Source organism: Gadus chalcogrammus, chromosome 21 (genome assembly GCF_026213295.1).
Source record: "Gadus chalcogrammus isolate NIFS_2021 chromosome 21, NIFS_Gcha_1.0, whole genome shotgun sequence".
Taxonomy (NCBI): domain Eukaryota; kingdom Metazoa; phylum Chordata; class Actinopteri; order Gadiformes; family Gadidae; genus Gadus; species Gadus chalcogrammus.
The window spans coordinates 4,459,249-4,475,894 of NC_079432.1; the positions used below are offsets into that span (position 1 = coordinate 4,459,249).

Here is a 16,646-nt window from a genome sequence, read left to right on the forward strand (position 1 = left end):
GGTATTTTCCACAGAGTGAACTGCAGTATCCCTGGAGTTGAAATACGATAAGCTGGGAACACGACTCTGGCGCTTTATGAAGACGGAAGAGGCTCTCACCTCTTCGTATAGGAGGTAAGGGCCCATAAATGCTTCTATGTGCCACCCTGATGGCTTTTCAAAAATAATAAGAAGAAGCTAGGTTTGGGAGGGGACTGTGTGTGTGTGTGTGTGTGTGTGTGTGTGTGTGTGTGTGTGTGTGTGTGTGTGTGTGTGTGTGTGTGTGTGTGTGTGAGAGAGCTGGGGAAATGTCATGGTGGCCTTTGCCAGTGACATGAGGAGACATTAAGAAGCATGGTACAAAATCAGGAGTAAACCGGTCTGAGAGGACGGCTGAGGACACACTCAGGGAGGAGGTCACCGGTCCGTCGTACACAACGACGCGGTCGAAACCCAGACGGTATTGGAAGGAAAGCCGGTTCGAAGGCGAGGTAAGGACGCAGGACTGTCTGCTGCAGAGAGGTGCGCCTTCTTGGAAATCAGAGAAGTCACGTGAATAAATTCCAAGGGGAGTCGCGCCTTTTAAATCTAAATCATGTTTGTACGAAGGAAGCGGGCGTATGTATACAAGAGAGGCAGAGATTAAGGATCTGGAGAAGCTGAGCGGAAAGGGAGGAGAAGAAGTTGACTAAGGAGATGGGTCAGAGGAGGAGGAGGAGGTGGTGGTGGGGGAGGAGGTGGAGGAGGTGGAGGAGGAGGTGGTGGGGGAGGAGGTGGAGGAGGAGGCGGTGACTGTGGCAGAGCCTCTGGCGTCACGCGGCCCCACGCTCCAGCGCTCTCGCCGGGCTCCTCAGCGTCCCGCTCTGGGGGGGGGAGGAGGAGGAGACGCGCGTTCTGCCAGCGCAACCGGAGTGACAGCGAGGACCTCTGAGGAAACACCCGTGTTCAGAGCCGGGAACGGGAGGGAAAGGGAGGGGAGGGTTGCGTTGATAATCTGCAGAACGGGAGTGACGAGCGATGAGGGATGTCTGAAAAATGAACCCCCCCCCCCCCCCCCCCCCACATGGTTGATGCCGTGCTCACTAATACCCCTATTGATCACTGGATATGAAAGCGTCTTACATCAATGTCTTTCTCTGCAACACCTGACTTTGCACGATATGGATAGAGCAGTACTTAAAAACCTTTATAATTAATCCCTGGGGCGGAGACAGGGGGTTGAGAGGGGGAGGGGGGGGAAGCAATATACTTGGGACACGCAGAGATGGGGCAACGCTGCATATTTTGCACGCGCGCGTAATGCAAGGTAGCGTCCTGTGCCAGGGGCGCTGATCAGCAGCCCGACATGGTGGGTGGGAGGACACGCCTTGGCTCCCCCCTCGGAGGCAGCCCGGGGGAAAGTCACAGCCGTGATCCTCTTATGATTATGGTTATATCATCTGACAGTGCAGTGCAAACATAATCCTCCATTAAATTCGATAAGTGGAAGGTTAAGCGCGCGCCAGCGATTCAGCTGGGGGAGAATTTGTTTTTCCCCCCCCCCCCCCCTCTGCGGGCGATCTCGTAGCTAGGGGTGCAGTGGAGAGACGGGGAGACAATTAGCAGCCGCTTTGGCCGAGGGGTGACATTGCACTGGTCTTATGGAACCATGGTAACTGGTTTGTGTCAGAGAAGGACCCATGTCTAATGGGTGAGGGCTACGCTGAATAGGAATGCGTTTTTCCGACCGCCAGGAAGTAGTCATACATTGGATTTATGTTGCGCTTTTGTAAGTGCTCAAACACGCTTTACAGAGTGAACACAAAATAAAATAATTTAAGATGAATGCATATTAGTTAAAAGATGATAAAGGAGGAAGAGAAGAAGGTTATGAGGTGAGAGCAATCTTAAAAAAGGTTTTGAGGGCCTGTTTTAAATAAATGGAGTTTGTTAGCCTTTCTGATGTGATTGGGGAGGGACTGGGAGAGAAGTAGGATTTCGTTAAGTCAGTATATACTAGTGATTGTTTCAATATCTAAAGCACCCCACTCCGAGACTCCCCCGGGTTCGAATCAATTTGGGTTTTGACCAAGCGCCCTTCCGGCAGCAATGGGGTTCGGGTCTCGTGGCAAGGTGAGGAAGGAGAAATCCTTCCCATCTCCGGCCCGGGCTGGATTATTCCTGCTTGGCCGCGAGGTTGAATTAGTTCTGATACCTTGACCCTGACACTTAGCCACTGTGGAATGAAATCTGGGACAGATGGTTCCAGCAAGAGATGGAGGGGAGGGACGCGATGGGGGAAGAGCAAGAGACACGAAGATGGAGTGCGCCCGTGAAGGCCAGCGAGAGAGAGAGACCGAGCGAGAGAGAGAGACTGAGAGCGAGAGCGAGAGCGAGAGAGTGAAAGCGAGAGAGAGTAACAGGGATGGATAAGTGAGGGATGATTGAGGATTTTAGGCTATAGGCCGCTCTTGAGTAAAACATATCCCAGCATGCCTTAGCCGCAGAGCAGGGTAGCAGGGAAAAGATCCACAGCCATCCACCGTGCAAGTAGCTGACGGCAATGACAAACACCAGTGGGAGACTTTGTATACGTCTTGCTTCAGAGTGGTATACTGACATGACCTGGGCGTAGTAGACTGTGGAAGACCCTTGGGTCTCGTATGTAAACGTCCCCTTTGAACTCTGTCTGACACGTACATATAGCCTTCAGAATTGAAGCAGAAGAAGAAGTAGGCTGGGCATGCCCCAGGAGCATGGATCAAGATGGATGGCAGCGAGGCCTGTGGCAGCGTGATAATAAATGAGCATTCGGGGAAAGAAACTGGTGGTTTTTGTGAAGTGGATTTAAGTGATTAAAATCCTAACATTTGTCCTTGTCCGGGTTCAACTGATGCCATCTTTTATACGGCGCTGAATTGTTTTACCACTCAGTCCCTGAAGTGTCCACGAGTCATTCTGCATTTATATTTATTGCGAAAATAATGGAACTTCTGATATTTTTTCTTTCCGCTGCCGCTGCACACCGGGCACTATTCTCAAGCGGTCATGTTGGCCCGCCACCAAGCATTATGTGAGGTGGGAATGCTTCAATTGTGAAAGCTAGCTCATGCAGTCACTGCGTCTTTTGAGGTTTGGGAATTCACCAACGATTGTGACCGGTGGACAAATGAGTTTTGAGATCGCTCAACAAACGCTGATCCACAGTTAACGGGACGGTAGGCTAGGTATGTAGCCCCCAACAACAAAGACCCCGCTCCAGTAATGCTTTTTCCTCCCGCACCATCGGATCCAATTACGGTTTTGTTTTGCGAGCGTGTGTGTTGACGTGTTTCTCGTTTTCCGTCACTGCGACGGCACTCACCCCGTTCTCGTTGTGCTTCTCTCCACTGCTGCTGCCACTCCTACGACTGCTCTGGTCCTGAGACTGCTGACTCCCTGCAGAACACACACACACACACACACACACACACACACACACACACACATATAAGCATGCAACACACAACCAAGTATACACAACCATATATATTTTTTTATGTTTCTTTTTTAAGGGTTACAACTGTTGTCCGGTACGGTTGTGGAAGCCCACTGACTTGATTGGGTATGACAGAGGACTCAAAAGAATTACAGAAGTGAGGCGACTCAGCCTGACTGCGTGACCTGCCCAGAACTGAAGTTTAAAGTGACGATAGGCAGACAGCTCAATAATATCAACAAGAGAAAAGGTTACCTGCAAGTGTGCTTTTCTCCTTATCGGAATATGAATGATGACACCGTTATGGAAAAGAATATAAGTTTTATTCTGATGAAACGTTGAAACTTTGACTCTGCACAAAACTATCGGTATTAAGTATTAATGGCAGGGTGACAGAATGCATCTATTCCGATTCGCCTCAGCTGGCAGCACTTCTTGGGGGAAATAAGTAGGGCAAGGTCGCAGGAACAAAACGATGTGCCTGCAGCGAAGACGAAGAGAGGCACACTTTGCCTAACTTAGTTTTCGGCCCTTTTCACACCACTTTCTAACTTGCCAAAATCTCCACAGATGACGGCATTGCAACCATTGTTCTCGATTAGTCCAAAAAACAAAGCGGGATGGGACTTTTTTTATATTTATCGGTTTCTGTGGGCCTGTCTCCATGGAGACAGGCACACAGAAATCCGGACTTATAACTAAATTTCGGACTAATCGTAGACCAACGTAACGTTTAGACTTCAAACCAAACCAGCGGCGAGTGTACGACACGGAGGGGCCCGATAAAACGAAAGTGGAACGGAAAGTTTATCGAGCGCTCACCTGGGTCGCTGCTCTCCGCGGGCGAGTCTTCGTGGCGGAGGAAGAACTTGACCTCCTGCTTTCGGGGGCCCCACTTCTGCAGGTGCTCGTACATCATGTGTTCGAAGGGGATGGCTCGCTCTGGGGGACACAGCGTGGAATACACAAACAGTCAGTTTGGGGGGGGGGGGGACATGAATCATTTCACAGGAGAGCACGCGAGCAACAAGCAATGGCTCCGATCGTTAATAAACAGTAAAAAGGTTTTTATTTGTAAGCCGTCGTTATTGGGATTGTGACCCATTTGACCAACTGCCAGCACGAGTCAGACGGCGGCAAGGTCAGAATCACGTGACCTCTAAACCGTGTCAAAATATACAGTTGGCAGTAATGTGAAAATCATGCGCTCATCTCAACGCCGTTCCATGCATACAGAGCAGCGACCGGGATTAATGGAGGTTTGTACAACAGGGGGAAGGGGGCGGGGGGTAGCATTGTCAGCCCCCCCATGAACACAATTGCATGACGACAGTGGGCAAAGCCCCTGGCTGGGTGGTGTTTTTCCATCGGGGGGGGGGGTGCGGAGGTCCCTCTCAGTGAAAAAACGCTGAGTGCGAGGTTGTGTGTCAGCCACAGCCCCGGTGATGACGGGGTCACGCTTTGGACAAACCGGAGCGTTGGGACAGTTCGAGGAGGGAGGGGGGGGGGGGGGGGGGGGGGGGGGATTGTGGTATTGAACGTCCGCCAGTACACACACTCACACGTGCCTCGTTTGCCCCGCTGTAGAGGTTGTTTGTATGTGCTTTACATGGACTGCGACAGAGCCACATGTATGCGGCACAACATTGGGGGCACAGTGTGTTTTTGTGCCGTGTTATTCTCGCAGGCACCTACTCCCATTATTACTTCAATAAGTGCAACTCTTTTTTGTTAGTTTTATTTAAAGGAATGACCAATTAGATTGCTTCTAATTGTTAATGAGAATCTGATGGCCGTTTGCATATATATTTTTTACCAATACATTTTTTTCTACCATCTCCACCAGTAAGCTATGGCATCTTGCTCTACGTTATATAAGCTCTAAAAAAACTCCTCTTTTTTCGGTCAAATTATGTCACCAAATTATTCAGTTTCCATCCAAGATTCTTAAGGATAAATTTCTGCCTCCAAGTGGTAAAACAATCATAATGGAGAACATTCATAAAAAATGCATCTTAAATCTGCATTCAAGTGCCGCCTTATTTTAACTTATTTTAACTTCCTGCATGTATAACAGCAACCGCACGGCCAGTGCATGTGATTCACCTCGAAGGCTCGTCTCCGTCCAGCCGAAGGGTCGCGGCGGGAAAAGTCAACAACAACAACAACAACAACAACAACAGGAAGAAGAAGGTCTCACCGTTGCCTCTCCAGACCTCGGCCAGGTGGCAGCCGCTCTCTCCCGGCTCCTTGCAGAACTCCACCACATCGCGGCACGTGGTCTCGGGCGTGATGGGGACCTCAGTCACGGACTGCTCGCCGTCGCTGAGGTACACCGTCAGGATCATCTGGAGGAGGAGGAGGAGGAGGAGGAACGTGTGAGAGCCTGAGATGAGACCAGATGTGTGGTCGTGGAGACGATGAGGAAGGTTCTCTCCTTCTCTCCCTCTCTCTTCCTCATTGTTTTGAGTCAGAAGAGGAGGAGGAGGAACGGTGTGAGAACCTCAAATGAGACCAGGTGGAGACGATGAGGAAGGTCTCAGGTTCTCACTGCATCACATTTCTCCTCCTCTTCTGTCGTCGGAGGAGGAAGAGGAAGAGGAAGAGGAAGAGACACGGTGTGAGAACCTGAGACCAGAAGTGCGGTCGTGGAGATGCTGAGGAAGATCTTGTTGCCCATGCCTTTCTTCGCATCCACCCATGAATGAACCCTTGCTGAGCTGTTCAGTAACCGACTCTTCAGTAACCGACCGTCGACGCACAGCGAATGCGCAGCGGGGGAAAAATGCGGTCTGCTTTCTCATGCATGAACCTAGCCAGGGGTAACGCTGGTGTGGTCCTGCTGCCGTCTCCTCAGTGTTTAATACAATGATGAGTAGTGCCTGCTCCAACAGCGAACAAAGACGAGTCGAGACCTCTCTAATGTACACGCCCCCACATGTTCCCCCACTGCCTCTCTGAACTACACACCACTAAACTTATTGATGCCGGCCACAGAGGAAGATAAAATGCATTCAACGACCAGCTCGACGGTAAGGGTTCACAGAGCGTGTCAGGTATAAGTGCTTCAGGTCCACCTTGGACAGCCTTTCCCTCTAATCATCCATTTTAATGAACGGTTTCGGTCCAGCGTCTCATGATACCTGAAGAGAGAGACCCTATATTAGAGGAGCTCCAATATTCCTCCTAGAGAGCCCAGTTGAAGGAATACTAATTCCTAGTGTTCTTGCCGTACAGCCTAACGCTTTAAAATGCACAACCACCACTTTTTTTCCATCAATGTGAGTGTTTTGAGTGTTCCCCTACTCAAGAGAAAACCATTCATGCACAACAACGGCCGGCCCTGTTGCTGTTGTCGTACATGACAGACAAACAACAAAGGAACCATCTTCTTACAAGTCCCGACCTGTGGCTCTTCTTCATATCGTTTCATCCCGACATGAAAAGTGAAACGCAGGTAGTGGGAACGCCGCCTTATGTGTCATGGTTGATCTTTCTCCCTTGGGATTTTCCCGTTCCTAATCCAGGATGTGTTAATACTAGAAACGCACGCCCTAATCCTCCATGAAACAATGGGGGTTCTACGTAGGAGGTGTACACCAAAGCTTTTTATATGCTAATACCGAGGTTTTCTATACGGCCCGAATGCATGGATTCAATTCATAGCATATATTGGGGCTTAGGGTTGTCAATAATGCAGGAAGCTATTTGATGGCCTTAGCCTGTGTTTGATTCGGACTATTGAATCTTGTATTGATTAACTCAGAGCCTGAGGGGTGACGGTGACACACACACACACACACACACACACACACACACACACACACACACACACACACAACACCCACACACACACACACACACACACACACACACACACACACACACACACACACACACACACACCAGGGGTTTGTATGAGTCAAAAAAGCTTCTTTTTTTTAGCAATTTTGCCTCTTAATGGGATGCAATGGTTGAAAACAACTTGTTTGTAATTCTGTGCAAACACTATTTCAGAGAATAAGCAATAGAAAGCACGATGATTGTAGGAAAGGGGGGACTTCAAGGGGGCATCTAAATTATACAGCAACTAAGTCAAACCAGAAAGTGACTGCTTTGCTCATGAGAAACATAAAAATCCTCGAAAAAGCTATGCACAAAAGACGTTATTTAGCTATCCATCTACAGATTTCAACCTTCAACCAATGAAAGGCAGTTTTGGCTGCTCGGTGAGGAATAGATCAATCCACAAAAAAATAACTAAATAATAAGTAGGCCTTTTCCATTTTCTTTTTATAAGATAATCATGTAACTTTACTGTTTATATGAGGACATTCCTCTGTACAAATAAAATAAAGAATTTTTTTCTATATTTTAAATGTTTGTTCTCATTGGATTATAGAGAAAATGATGGAACTTTTTGGTGGACCATTTTATCCAAAATATTCTACCAATAATGAATGACCGTGCAACGCATTATCTTGATATCACCAGCACATTCAGCCAACCCTCATCCCAGAGTCACATTGAAAACGCCGCCATCGGCCAAAAAGGCGACCCGGGGACACATGGCCAATCAATCCCATCATCACACCGGGACGACTGTACAGCGCGCCATTACTTTGAAGCCAAGGTGGAACGTGCACTATCTGCCCCAAAACCCATCCGGAAAACATCGGAAAAAAGCACCCAAACGCCTGGTTCGCAGAAAAACATCTGCAAACATACGTTAGGTCGCGGGACGAGTAAGGAGAGCCATGATGGACAGACTCCCCCCCCCCCCCCCCACCCCAATGAGTTAACAGAATGTTTCTTAACCATTTCCTGCAGAAACACACAAACTCTGTCTGACTGTGACGTCCCTGCATACATGCTACCGTCCCCCAGCCACACACATCGCCGGTCAATACCAACCCCCCTCACGAAGTTGTCGCCTCCTCCCGTGGTGGTGGTGGTGGTGGTGGTCTTAGCTCGTCTGACAGCCCTCCGCTTTCGTCGCTTCGCCTTTTTGGGGGAGCGCTGGTGCTCCTTCCCCCAGATAGGATGCTCCTTGGAAATATTGACCAGCCCACGCAACACCAGGGCCATGAACCTCTTCATTTTTCCAACCGCAATCGCCCCTCAGGAAGGCATGAGCCGCGATAATTACGCCATCCCGAGCCGGCACTTAAAATGCCAAAGAGTAGTGCCTGCGTCAGACGTGGCTGCAGCAGAGACTTTGGAGGGAGAGAGAGGGACAGAGCCTCGTCGGATGTATAATCTAGTGAGGGAGAGCGAGCTAGAGGGAGAGGGGGGAAGAGAGAGAGAGAGAGAGAGAGAGAGACGGAGCGAGAGAGGTAAAGCAAGAGATGGAGGCAGAGAGAAAGGGATGGACACAAACAGCTCGCCCGAAGGGGGACGCACACACATAATCACACACGCACACACACACACGGAGACAGAGTCAGAGAAAGAAAGAGAGAAAGAAAATGTGAACGAAGAATGGAGGAGAGGAGGGGGGCAGAGAGACCCTCTATCGGTCTCGCTCGGCTGGGGAGTGCCAGCGGCAGTATCCGCGATGACTCTGCTAATGCTTCTTGGTAGGGACGCTGGGTGGGAACGGCAGCAGCGTATTACGTCCAAGTCTCCGGTCATCTAGGTGAAGATTTTCTTCCCATGCGAGCACGAAAGGAAACCTTGTCTTGTCTGTTCCCAGGCAGAATAATCCTCCGGTCATTTATCACTGGTTCAGATGACGTGCCCACTGCGTTGGACGAAGTCCTGGCTGGCTGAGAGGGTCTATTCATGCATGTCAAGATGTCATGTCTTACATAGTAAGCCCGAAAGGTTGGCGTACAGTTACGGTAATATTATCTAGTCCTCGTTTGCTTTGCAGCAGCACCAGTCATTGACGAGCACAGGACAGGCAATATGATCGACCCAGGAAAATGCGGAAAAATCTACTACGGTTAAAATATTCAGGAGAGCTACCCATATATTACATACAAATATTGCTATGAATAAAAAATAAAAAAATAAAACACCAGGCAGGGAAGAGACAAACACAAGCAGATCACCCAAGAATTGACATCAAACAGATATCTAATCCAGTTGAGCGATCAGACCCATCATCGTTTCCGCCTGAACTTTGTAACAAACCATAAAAAGCCCACATCAAACCATAACTTAATTAAAGGCACAAAGCAAATACGCTGATTGACCGCTTTATTGCAAAGGCAACAAGGGTTGAGGGAAACGTATGTGTCACACGCCTAGTGGAGCCTCCAAACGGAATGTTTGAATAAAATCACATGCTTCACTTGATAAGACAAAGAGTAAGGTCACAGTCAAACACTTGGCGTTTGTTACTTGGTCATGAAGCGAGCTAAAGCACAGATTTCTAAATACAACCATATCGCCCCACCTATACAATTGCTTGAGACAAGCTACTCCTGTTAACACTAAAATAAAATGAAATCTGATCAAAGTAAGAGGAATAAACGCTGTCTGCTGCCTGACACAAAACAACTTAGTTTCCAGGTTCCATGCCAGTGATTAGCAAAGCCAGCTTCATAATGCATCACGCCTCAACCAATGAGAACAGAGTATGTGAACAGGTGTTGGACGCTGTTAAACACATAAACAGCTGACTCTGGATATCTGGTAAGGGTATCTTTAAGAGCGGGCTTCCACCACAGCCATATCCATTAGGCACCCAAGGCAAGTCAAGGAGAAAGCCAGTGAGCCAAGCCTGGAAAACCACCCCCAGCAGCACCTCCACCCGCAGCCCACAGGCTTGTGGCTGCGGGGACAGGTGTCACACTCTGCCCTGCTCCACTGTGTGAGATTGATGCCGCTTAGACAATCAACTCGGCTCCAGAAAGTTTTCCTTGACAATGGGAGTATTAGCTGATGCGGCCATACGGGCCCCCAGGACGGCCAAGGGCCACGCTGGCTGCTGGCCAGTCATGTTAGAACAAAAGGACAGGGCATCTCGCAGCCGGGGCTGGCTGGCTGACAGCCGCTCAATGCCTAGGGGGGGGGGGGGGGGGTCGGCTGACGGGTAGCAAACATCTGTCCCCCCAGAACACCTTAGCAGTCATCCATCGCCGATAAACTCGACATGCTTCCCCACTACTGAGCAATCTTGAACATTTTCCATTCATATATGCATTTTTTTAAGTCGGTTTGTATCCATACATGGAGTTTTGACAGTTGTTCCATGGAAAGTTTTCCTAATCTGTTTAATTTCCATCCAGTTGGTAGTTCACTATCAGAAGTGGTACAACCAAGGAACAAGAGTTATGAAAACGCCACCAGAATGTAATAACACATGAAATATCATGTGTTAAAATCCCTGACAACAAATACTGAAATGTATTTGATTCAACAAAGCAATGATTTAAGACACTATAATGATTTTTTTTGATTTTTTAATAATGATATTCCTTGGAAGCATCATTAAGTGTCATGTCAACGTCACGTCAGGCTAACCTTCCCCATCAAATGGTTTGTTGCGGTAAATTTAACTAGGAGCGAAATGAGGCATGAACAAGCCCCTATGGAGTTGATCATAAATGACTCAATATGCCCGTATGGTAATCATTAAAGCAAAAAAGACTCCACCCTACTGACTGGGTAGAATTTTATGGCGCTTTCCAAATCACTCAATATTGTGATCGAGAAAGAGAAACGGACCAATGTGATGTGATGGGTTGATGGATAGATAGACAAAACATGCCATTTAGATTCTGACTGCCTCATAACCTTGTGAAACATCAAATCCGAGAAACTTTCAACGTGAAGAATGATAGTACATTCCATCAGTGTTATCTGACCACATTAGGCCCACAGCACTAAAACAATTTACAAGCATTATAAATACGCTAATACTTTCAATGTTACCATTTTAAGAGGATTCTGGTACTGACATGATTGTTAATCTCCCATATGAGGACGTTTTATCCCTGCTGCAGGACAACTGTTGATTTTAAATGAGCATGGTACGCCCTGTTCAACCGAGAACCTTTTGGAAGACTACACGGTGACAGATTTGCCTTCTGACGTTTTAATTTGGAGAGACAGTAACACGTGTAGATCAGCACCTCCAAGGTTAACCATGTTGTAGGGTGGGGTGGTTGCACATCACCAGCGTGAGCTTGACCCCCCCCAAACAGCTCAGCACCTCGCATCGGCATGTCATCATTTTCTTTCAGTGAAGCTCATTCAGAATGTCATAAACTACTTACTGGCATCATATCGGCAGCGTGGTAAGGTCAAGACGAGGGGACATCGGTTGATTAGCGTTGAGGGTGCAGCTCCCAGTAATGTGATGGGGTACGGTCGGCCAGGTGCCTCCTTGCCGAGTAAAGACCGTGGTCTCAGGACACCCAAATGTGCTCCGTTTGGCTCTGTGGAGTAAAATAGCCCAGCCTAATAATACACCCGTTTCCTAGCTGCTGATAATAATACACAGGGCCATGGCTCTAACAAGTCGTGGATCCACGTCTGAAAGTAGTGGGTTAAACTCCCCACACCGCTGCTGGTTATGGAGTTCACCCTGGCCTAGAAATGGGATTCCTCAGCCATCAACAAGCCGCTGGTTGCGGGGCTAGTCCCCCACCACTACTAGCTCCCTCGTTCAACGTGAACGGCCAATTTGTTGAGATAAACCGGTTAACACCGGATCACATATAGACTTTACTCACCAAGGTCGAAACAGAATCATTTTTTTAGCAACCGTAATCGAATTGGTTTTCCTCTGCGGCCACATCGAGCAGGGAGTCGGGAGCTAGCCAGCTGTCAGTCAGCTAACCCCGACTACGTCGTTAGCCGAGGTGTGCTACGGAATCCAAGATGAGTTTTAAGTTGTCTTTTGCTTTAAGTCGACATTTAGTGGACCGCAATGCGTGACAAAACGGAGATGGGTTGATTCGAGATGGGTTGTAGGCGGTGTTTAAATTCCCGGATCGATGGATCGGTGGAGTGCAGTAGGTGATCGAAGGCTAATACGCTAGCAAAGCTAGGTGTCGAAAACAGCTCGGATCCAGTTGTTGACGACGGGGGGATGTGGGCGGGGCCTAGTGGGAACGCTGTGAAAGCCACGCCCTCGTTGGAATGTCGATGTTCAATGTGGTCTGTAATTAAATATTAATTCATGTTTTTACTCTTGGTATTTTTAGTTCTGTACACGTGTATAGCATTATGAGGTGACTGATAACGTGGGGTGAATCATCGTGATTGATTGAAAGTGGAGATTTTGTTACCCATCCATCAGGTTTAGACATAGTTTCAAATCATTGTCAGCATATGGAATAAATAAAATAATATATATAATATATTTATACATGATATGGTGGGTTGGAGAACACCGTTAATAAACTTTTAGGCAGCTGCTGGGATATAAATTTAAGATTATGAATTACATTTACATTCTTTGTTTTAAATGTGCATGCATGTTATCCATTTCATTAGGCTGCTGGCCCCCACCCTTCTGATTCCTTGTTTTATTTTTTACTGAAAAATATATTTATAAAGAATTTGTAATTCTTCTTTCTTCATAGAACTAATTAAATGTAGGCAGTTAGCGACACCAAGTGGTGTAGCTGTGGAAGAACTCAAGGCGTTTGCAAAGAAGTTAGACGGAAGAGCCATGACACACAGAAACAGTATTTAAATAAAAACACAAACTTAAACAGGCTGATCTAAAATATAGCAACGAATAATGAATATTTAATCAAAGTTAATATTTCAGATCTTTTGGTCTTTCCAGTTTGTTTAGTCTTGCAAATATGTTGGGGCTGGAAGTAACACCTGTTGAGAAGTTGCTGGAAAGTGACCACTATGACGGTAAGCCATTTAGAAGAGCAGTTTAATTTAACAAAGATACACATACATAGTTACATACATTTTCAACTTAATATATATCAATATATATCCCCTGTTTTAACTGTCACACACATAGTGATTAATAACTCAAAAGTGTGTTAATATCTTCATTTGACTTTTCCTTGAGTGTTCAGTTGATGAAGTACGTTGTCCACCTGCAAGAGAGAAACATTTGATTTCAAAAGACAGATATTGTAACAAATAACAACATAAAGCATACAATAAACAGATTTCATGAACTCAATGTGCCGGGTTCAACGGTTCAATGCGGTGCATGATTTTAGGGTGTAGTGACAGTACCGTGATGAACCAGTAGGACTGGGGCCCGTAGCGACTCAGGGACCTGCTGTTCATCTCACTGGCGGGGGCCAGAACGTGGAGGTGGAGGTGAGGCACAGAGGAGAAGGGAGGCAAATGGAAGCCCATCCTGCGAACACCCGATATCCAAAGGTGAAGCCGGTTTTTACGCAATCTTGTTTTTACTAATTGATAGATCATGCTTTAGAAAAACAGCTCATGGATGGGACACTTATAACGTAGGCCTATTTTTCTTGCTGTATTCATTGTATTTTCTATTCCTAGTAACAGGGGAAGTAGGGAGCTAGAAGCAACCTCGACTAACTGTTAATTGAATCTGAGCCCACTCAAAGACAATTTCCTGTCCCTAATAAACTCATCTCCGTCGTTTTGGTGCCATCTGGTCATTGTCCACAGTGAACCTTTCTGTAATCATGTATAATAACATAATTAACCACATGCCATGGAAGAATAATCGGAAAATAAATTACCTGACATCCTGAAGGTCACTTATTTTGTTGTTTTCCAAAACTTTTCTTCCCATCTCTTTCATCTGCTCTACTGTTTAAAAAAGAAAATACGGAATTTATGGATTTATTATTAACATAAAAAAAATAAAGAGCCTATTGCCTAAACGCGTCTTGGTCACGTGCTCATATGTCTGGCTCTGGCATGCTAATAAACAACAGCGACACACCCTCTGGAGCTGCGCTGAGAAATCTTTACCAAGTGGTATGTGTTCCCTCTGAAGCGACGAGCAGTTCCCCAAGTGAGATCTGGGAACAACCAGGAAGTGGTGTCGGGCTCCGGGCTTCGAGTCACGAAAACACACGAGTTCATCATCCTGTAAACTCGGCAGAGAAACACAGTCTTGCGCTCATCGACTTTACACAGTAGTATTTTAAACACGTTTTGCAACAAAACCGGACAGCCTTCTTACGGTCAGAATAATCTCGGTTTCCTTCTCCTTGGTGGTGATGCAGCAGAACAGGCAGTCCCCATCCGGTATATGAGATGAGGACATGGTGTTGTGTATATGTTATAACACGGTTATGGCACACAGTGTTACCTATTACTAGTGTATTGTAATGAATCCAATGTAGAATGGACTCATAGAGTCGGAGGAGCGAAGAATGACGAAGCACTATGGACCCGCCCATCGCGGACCAAAACAATGTAGCTGGGATAAAATGAAGACAGACAGTAGGCCGGTCCAAAGTACAACATCTATTTATTTGATCTTCCTTCTGTTGAAGTTCCCGAATTTAATAACATCAGTAGATTTTCTTCCTGCAGAGGGAACAAAGGGGGTTTCATTCGGCCTTAAACGTAGGCCTAATTCTAAAGTAAACAGCAGACACTTAAAACTTAACAAGAAATTATTTTTCCCCCCTTTTTTATGGCAGCCAGAACAACACTTACACTAATGAATCTGTTGGTGCGACGGATGAATTTATAAAGCATGTTTTCATCGATCCTGCTGGCAGGGGCGAGAACGTGGAGGTGGAGGTGATCGACTGAGATGTAAGGAGGTTGGTGGAACCCAAGCCTGAAGATCAAGCCATAGGAATAGGAATCAATCGATGACTCGACCAAGTCAAACAAGAGAGTAGAAAAAAATAAAGTTGGATTTAAATATCGAAAACACTCATATCTCGCCAAGTGAGGCACAATATAGGCCTACCACATGATTCATTTACAGGGTTACCCGCCTGTCTATATGGGTCATGATCCCAATGAAAACAAACGAAAAACAACTACAATTTACATTCATAGGTTCAGCAAAGGTTTGTGCATGCACAGGTCTTTGGATGCATTTGCAAGCACCCTCACCTTATGTCCTGCATATCAGTAATGCCTTGATCTCGTAGTGCAGCTCTGCCCATATCCGCCATTTGTTGAACTGTTCCATAAATATCGGGTTAATTAATCCACTTAATGGGATGATAAAAAAACAAACAATGGTTCAATTAACTTGACAGAGGCGCAGGGCACGCGAAAACTCACCCAGAGGAGCGTGTTTCTTGGTGAGTGATGAGCAGCTCTTGATGTGCTTTCTTGGGATGACCAGAAAGTGGTGAGGGGCGGCCGGGTATATATCCCTGAAGCAGACCATGTCGTCATTCTGTTTAAAGAGTATATAGCCTACATGAATATATAACCTCTAACGCAATATCAGTACATAGGTCAACAGTTGTCATCTCAACTAGTTGAAGTAAGTCTTCTTGATAGTAAAATAATAATTAACAATTATTCGCCGAAGGAGAAGTGAATAGTTATTGCCTTCACGGAGCCTGAGGTAAATAGGCATACTACACGTGAACACTCCAAAAATAAACAAGATATAACTTTTTGCCGGGATTTATTTGTTTTTAGTAGCTTGACGAGACGACCGTCGCGCAGGATTGAGATCTCAAATCCCGAGATAGCGAACCAATCAAATTGCGCCATTTTAGGAGGTTCACTTGGATGTACTAAAAAAGGATCGCCAATATAACAGGCTATATTCATAATTTATCTTAACAATACCTTTCGAACCAGTTCCGTATATTCGTCTTCACCATTGCTTATCAAACAAAAAATACAATCGTCCATACTACTACTACTACTACTTCTACTTCTACTAGACTGCTCCTCTTCTGTTGTTCCACAGCATCGGCTGAAAGTCATTATTTGTTCCATCGCAACGGGAAGTCTGACTAAAAACACTAAACCAGGCTGGTTCAGATCACAAACCGCACAGGTCCACCGTGACGCGTTCAAAACTTCCATCGACGTGATAATTCAGTTCCACCCTAACATGGACCGATCATTCCGGATATAGATGGTACGTCTTCCCTTCACCTCAACCGACTTGACCATTTCCTCCTCTGTTTCGCACGGGTCCCATATTTGTGTTAATGTTAATGTTAGTGACTAGCCTGTCTTTGAATATATAGGATTTTAGTTACTTGAGGTATAAGTAAGGCAGAGTAGGCTCTTTAAAAGAGCATTTAGCTAAACTTTCTTTGAGGTTCCCCTTTTAATAGTTTGTTATTTTTTTTCT

At 46.3% G+C, this 16,646-nt stretch overlaps 3 protein-coding genes across 5 annotated transcripts in view; all 3 read right to left on the bottom strand.

Annotated features, from left to right (window-relative positions):
• The window catches only part of ppp1r13bb (protein phosphatase 1, regulatory subunit 13Bb), a 29,227-nt gene extending 16,744 nt beyond the window's left edge, over positions 1–12,483 (bottom strand). For 2 of the 3 annotated variants that reach the window (XM_056580793.1, XM_056580792.1), the window contains exons 1-5: positions 12,124–12,483; positions 11,665–11,826; positions 5,637–5,784; positions 4,259–4,378; positions 3,323–3,396 (exon numbers count right to left, since the gene is read on the bottom strand). In XM_056580793.1, coding sequence (XP_056436768.1) covers positions 3,323–3,396; positions 4,259–4,378; positions 5,637–5,784; positions 11,665–11,673 — 351 coding nt within the window. In that variant the 5' untranslated portion in view covers positions 11,674–11,826; positions 12,124–12,483. Of the gene's footprint in view, positions 1–3,322; positions 3,397–4,258; positions 4,379–5,636; positions 5,785–8,419; positions 8,747–11,664; positions 11,827–12,123 lie in introns of those variants that run through there. The other variant, XM_056580794.1, reaches the window with a different exon arrangement.
• A 368-nt stretch (positions 12,484–12,851) lies between these two features.
• Positions 12,852–14,625, bottom strand: LOC130374175 (adenosine 5'-monophosphoramidase HINT3-like). The gene is made up of 5 exons (XM_056580807.1): positions 14,541–14,625; positions 14,327–14,444; positions 14,092–14,161; positions 13,604–13,730; positions 12,852–13,458 (listed from the first exon to the last, which is right to left on the bottom strand). Exons 1-5 carry the CDS (start codon positions 14,622–14,624, stop codon positions 13,411–13,413), a joined length of 447 nt encoding a protein of 148 aa, XP_056436782.1. The 5' UTR covers position 14,625; the 3' UTR covers positions 12,852–13,410.
• Positions 14,626–14,802: 177 nt separating this feature from the next.
• LOC130374174 (adenosine 5'-monophosphoramidase HINT3-like) lies at positions 14,803–16,638 on the bottom strand. The gene is made up of 5 exons (XM_056580806.1): positions 16,130–16,638; positions 15,608–15,725; positions 15,434–15,503; positions 15,023–15,149; positions 14,803–14,890 (listed from the first exon to the last, which is right to left on the bottom strand). The coding sequence occupies exons 1-5, from the start codon at positions 16,370–16,372 to the stop codon at positions 14,828–14,830; spliced, it is 621 nt and encodes a 206-aa protein (XP_056436781.1). The 5' UTR covers positions 16,373–16,638; the 3' UTR covers positions 14,803–14,827.
• Between the last annotated feature and the right edge of the window lie 8 nt (positions 16,639–16,646).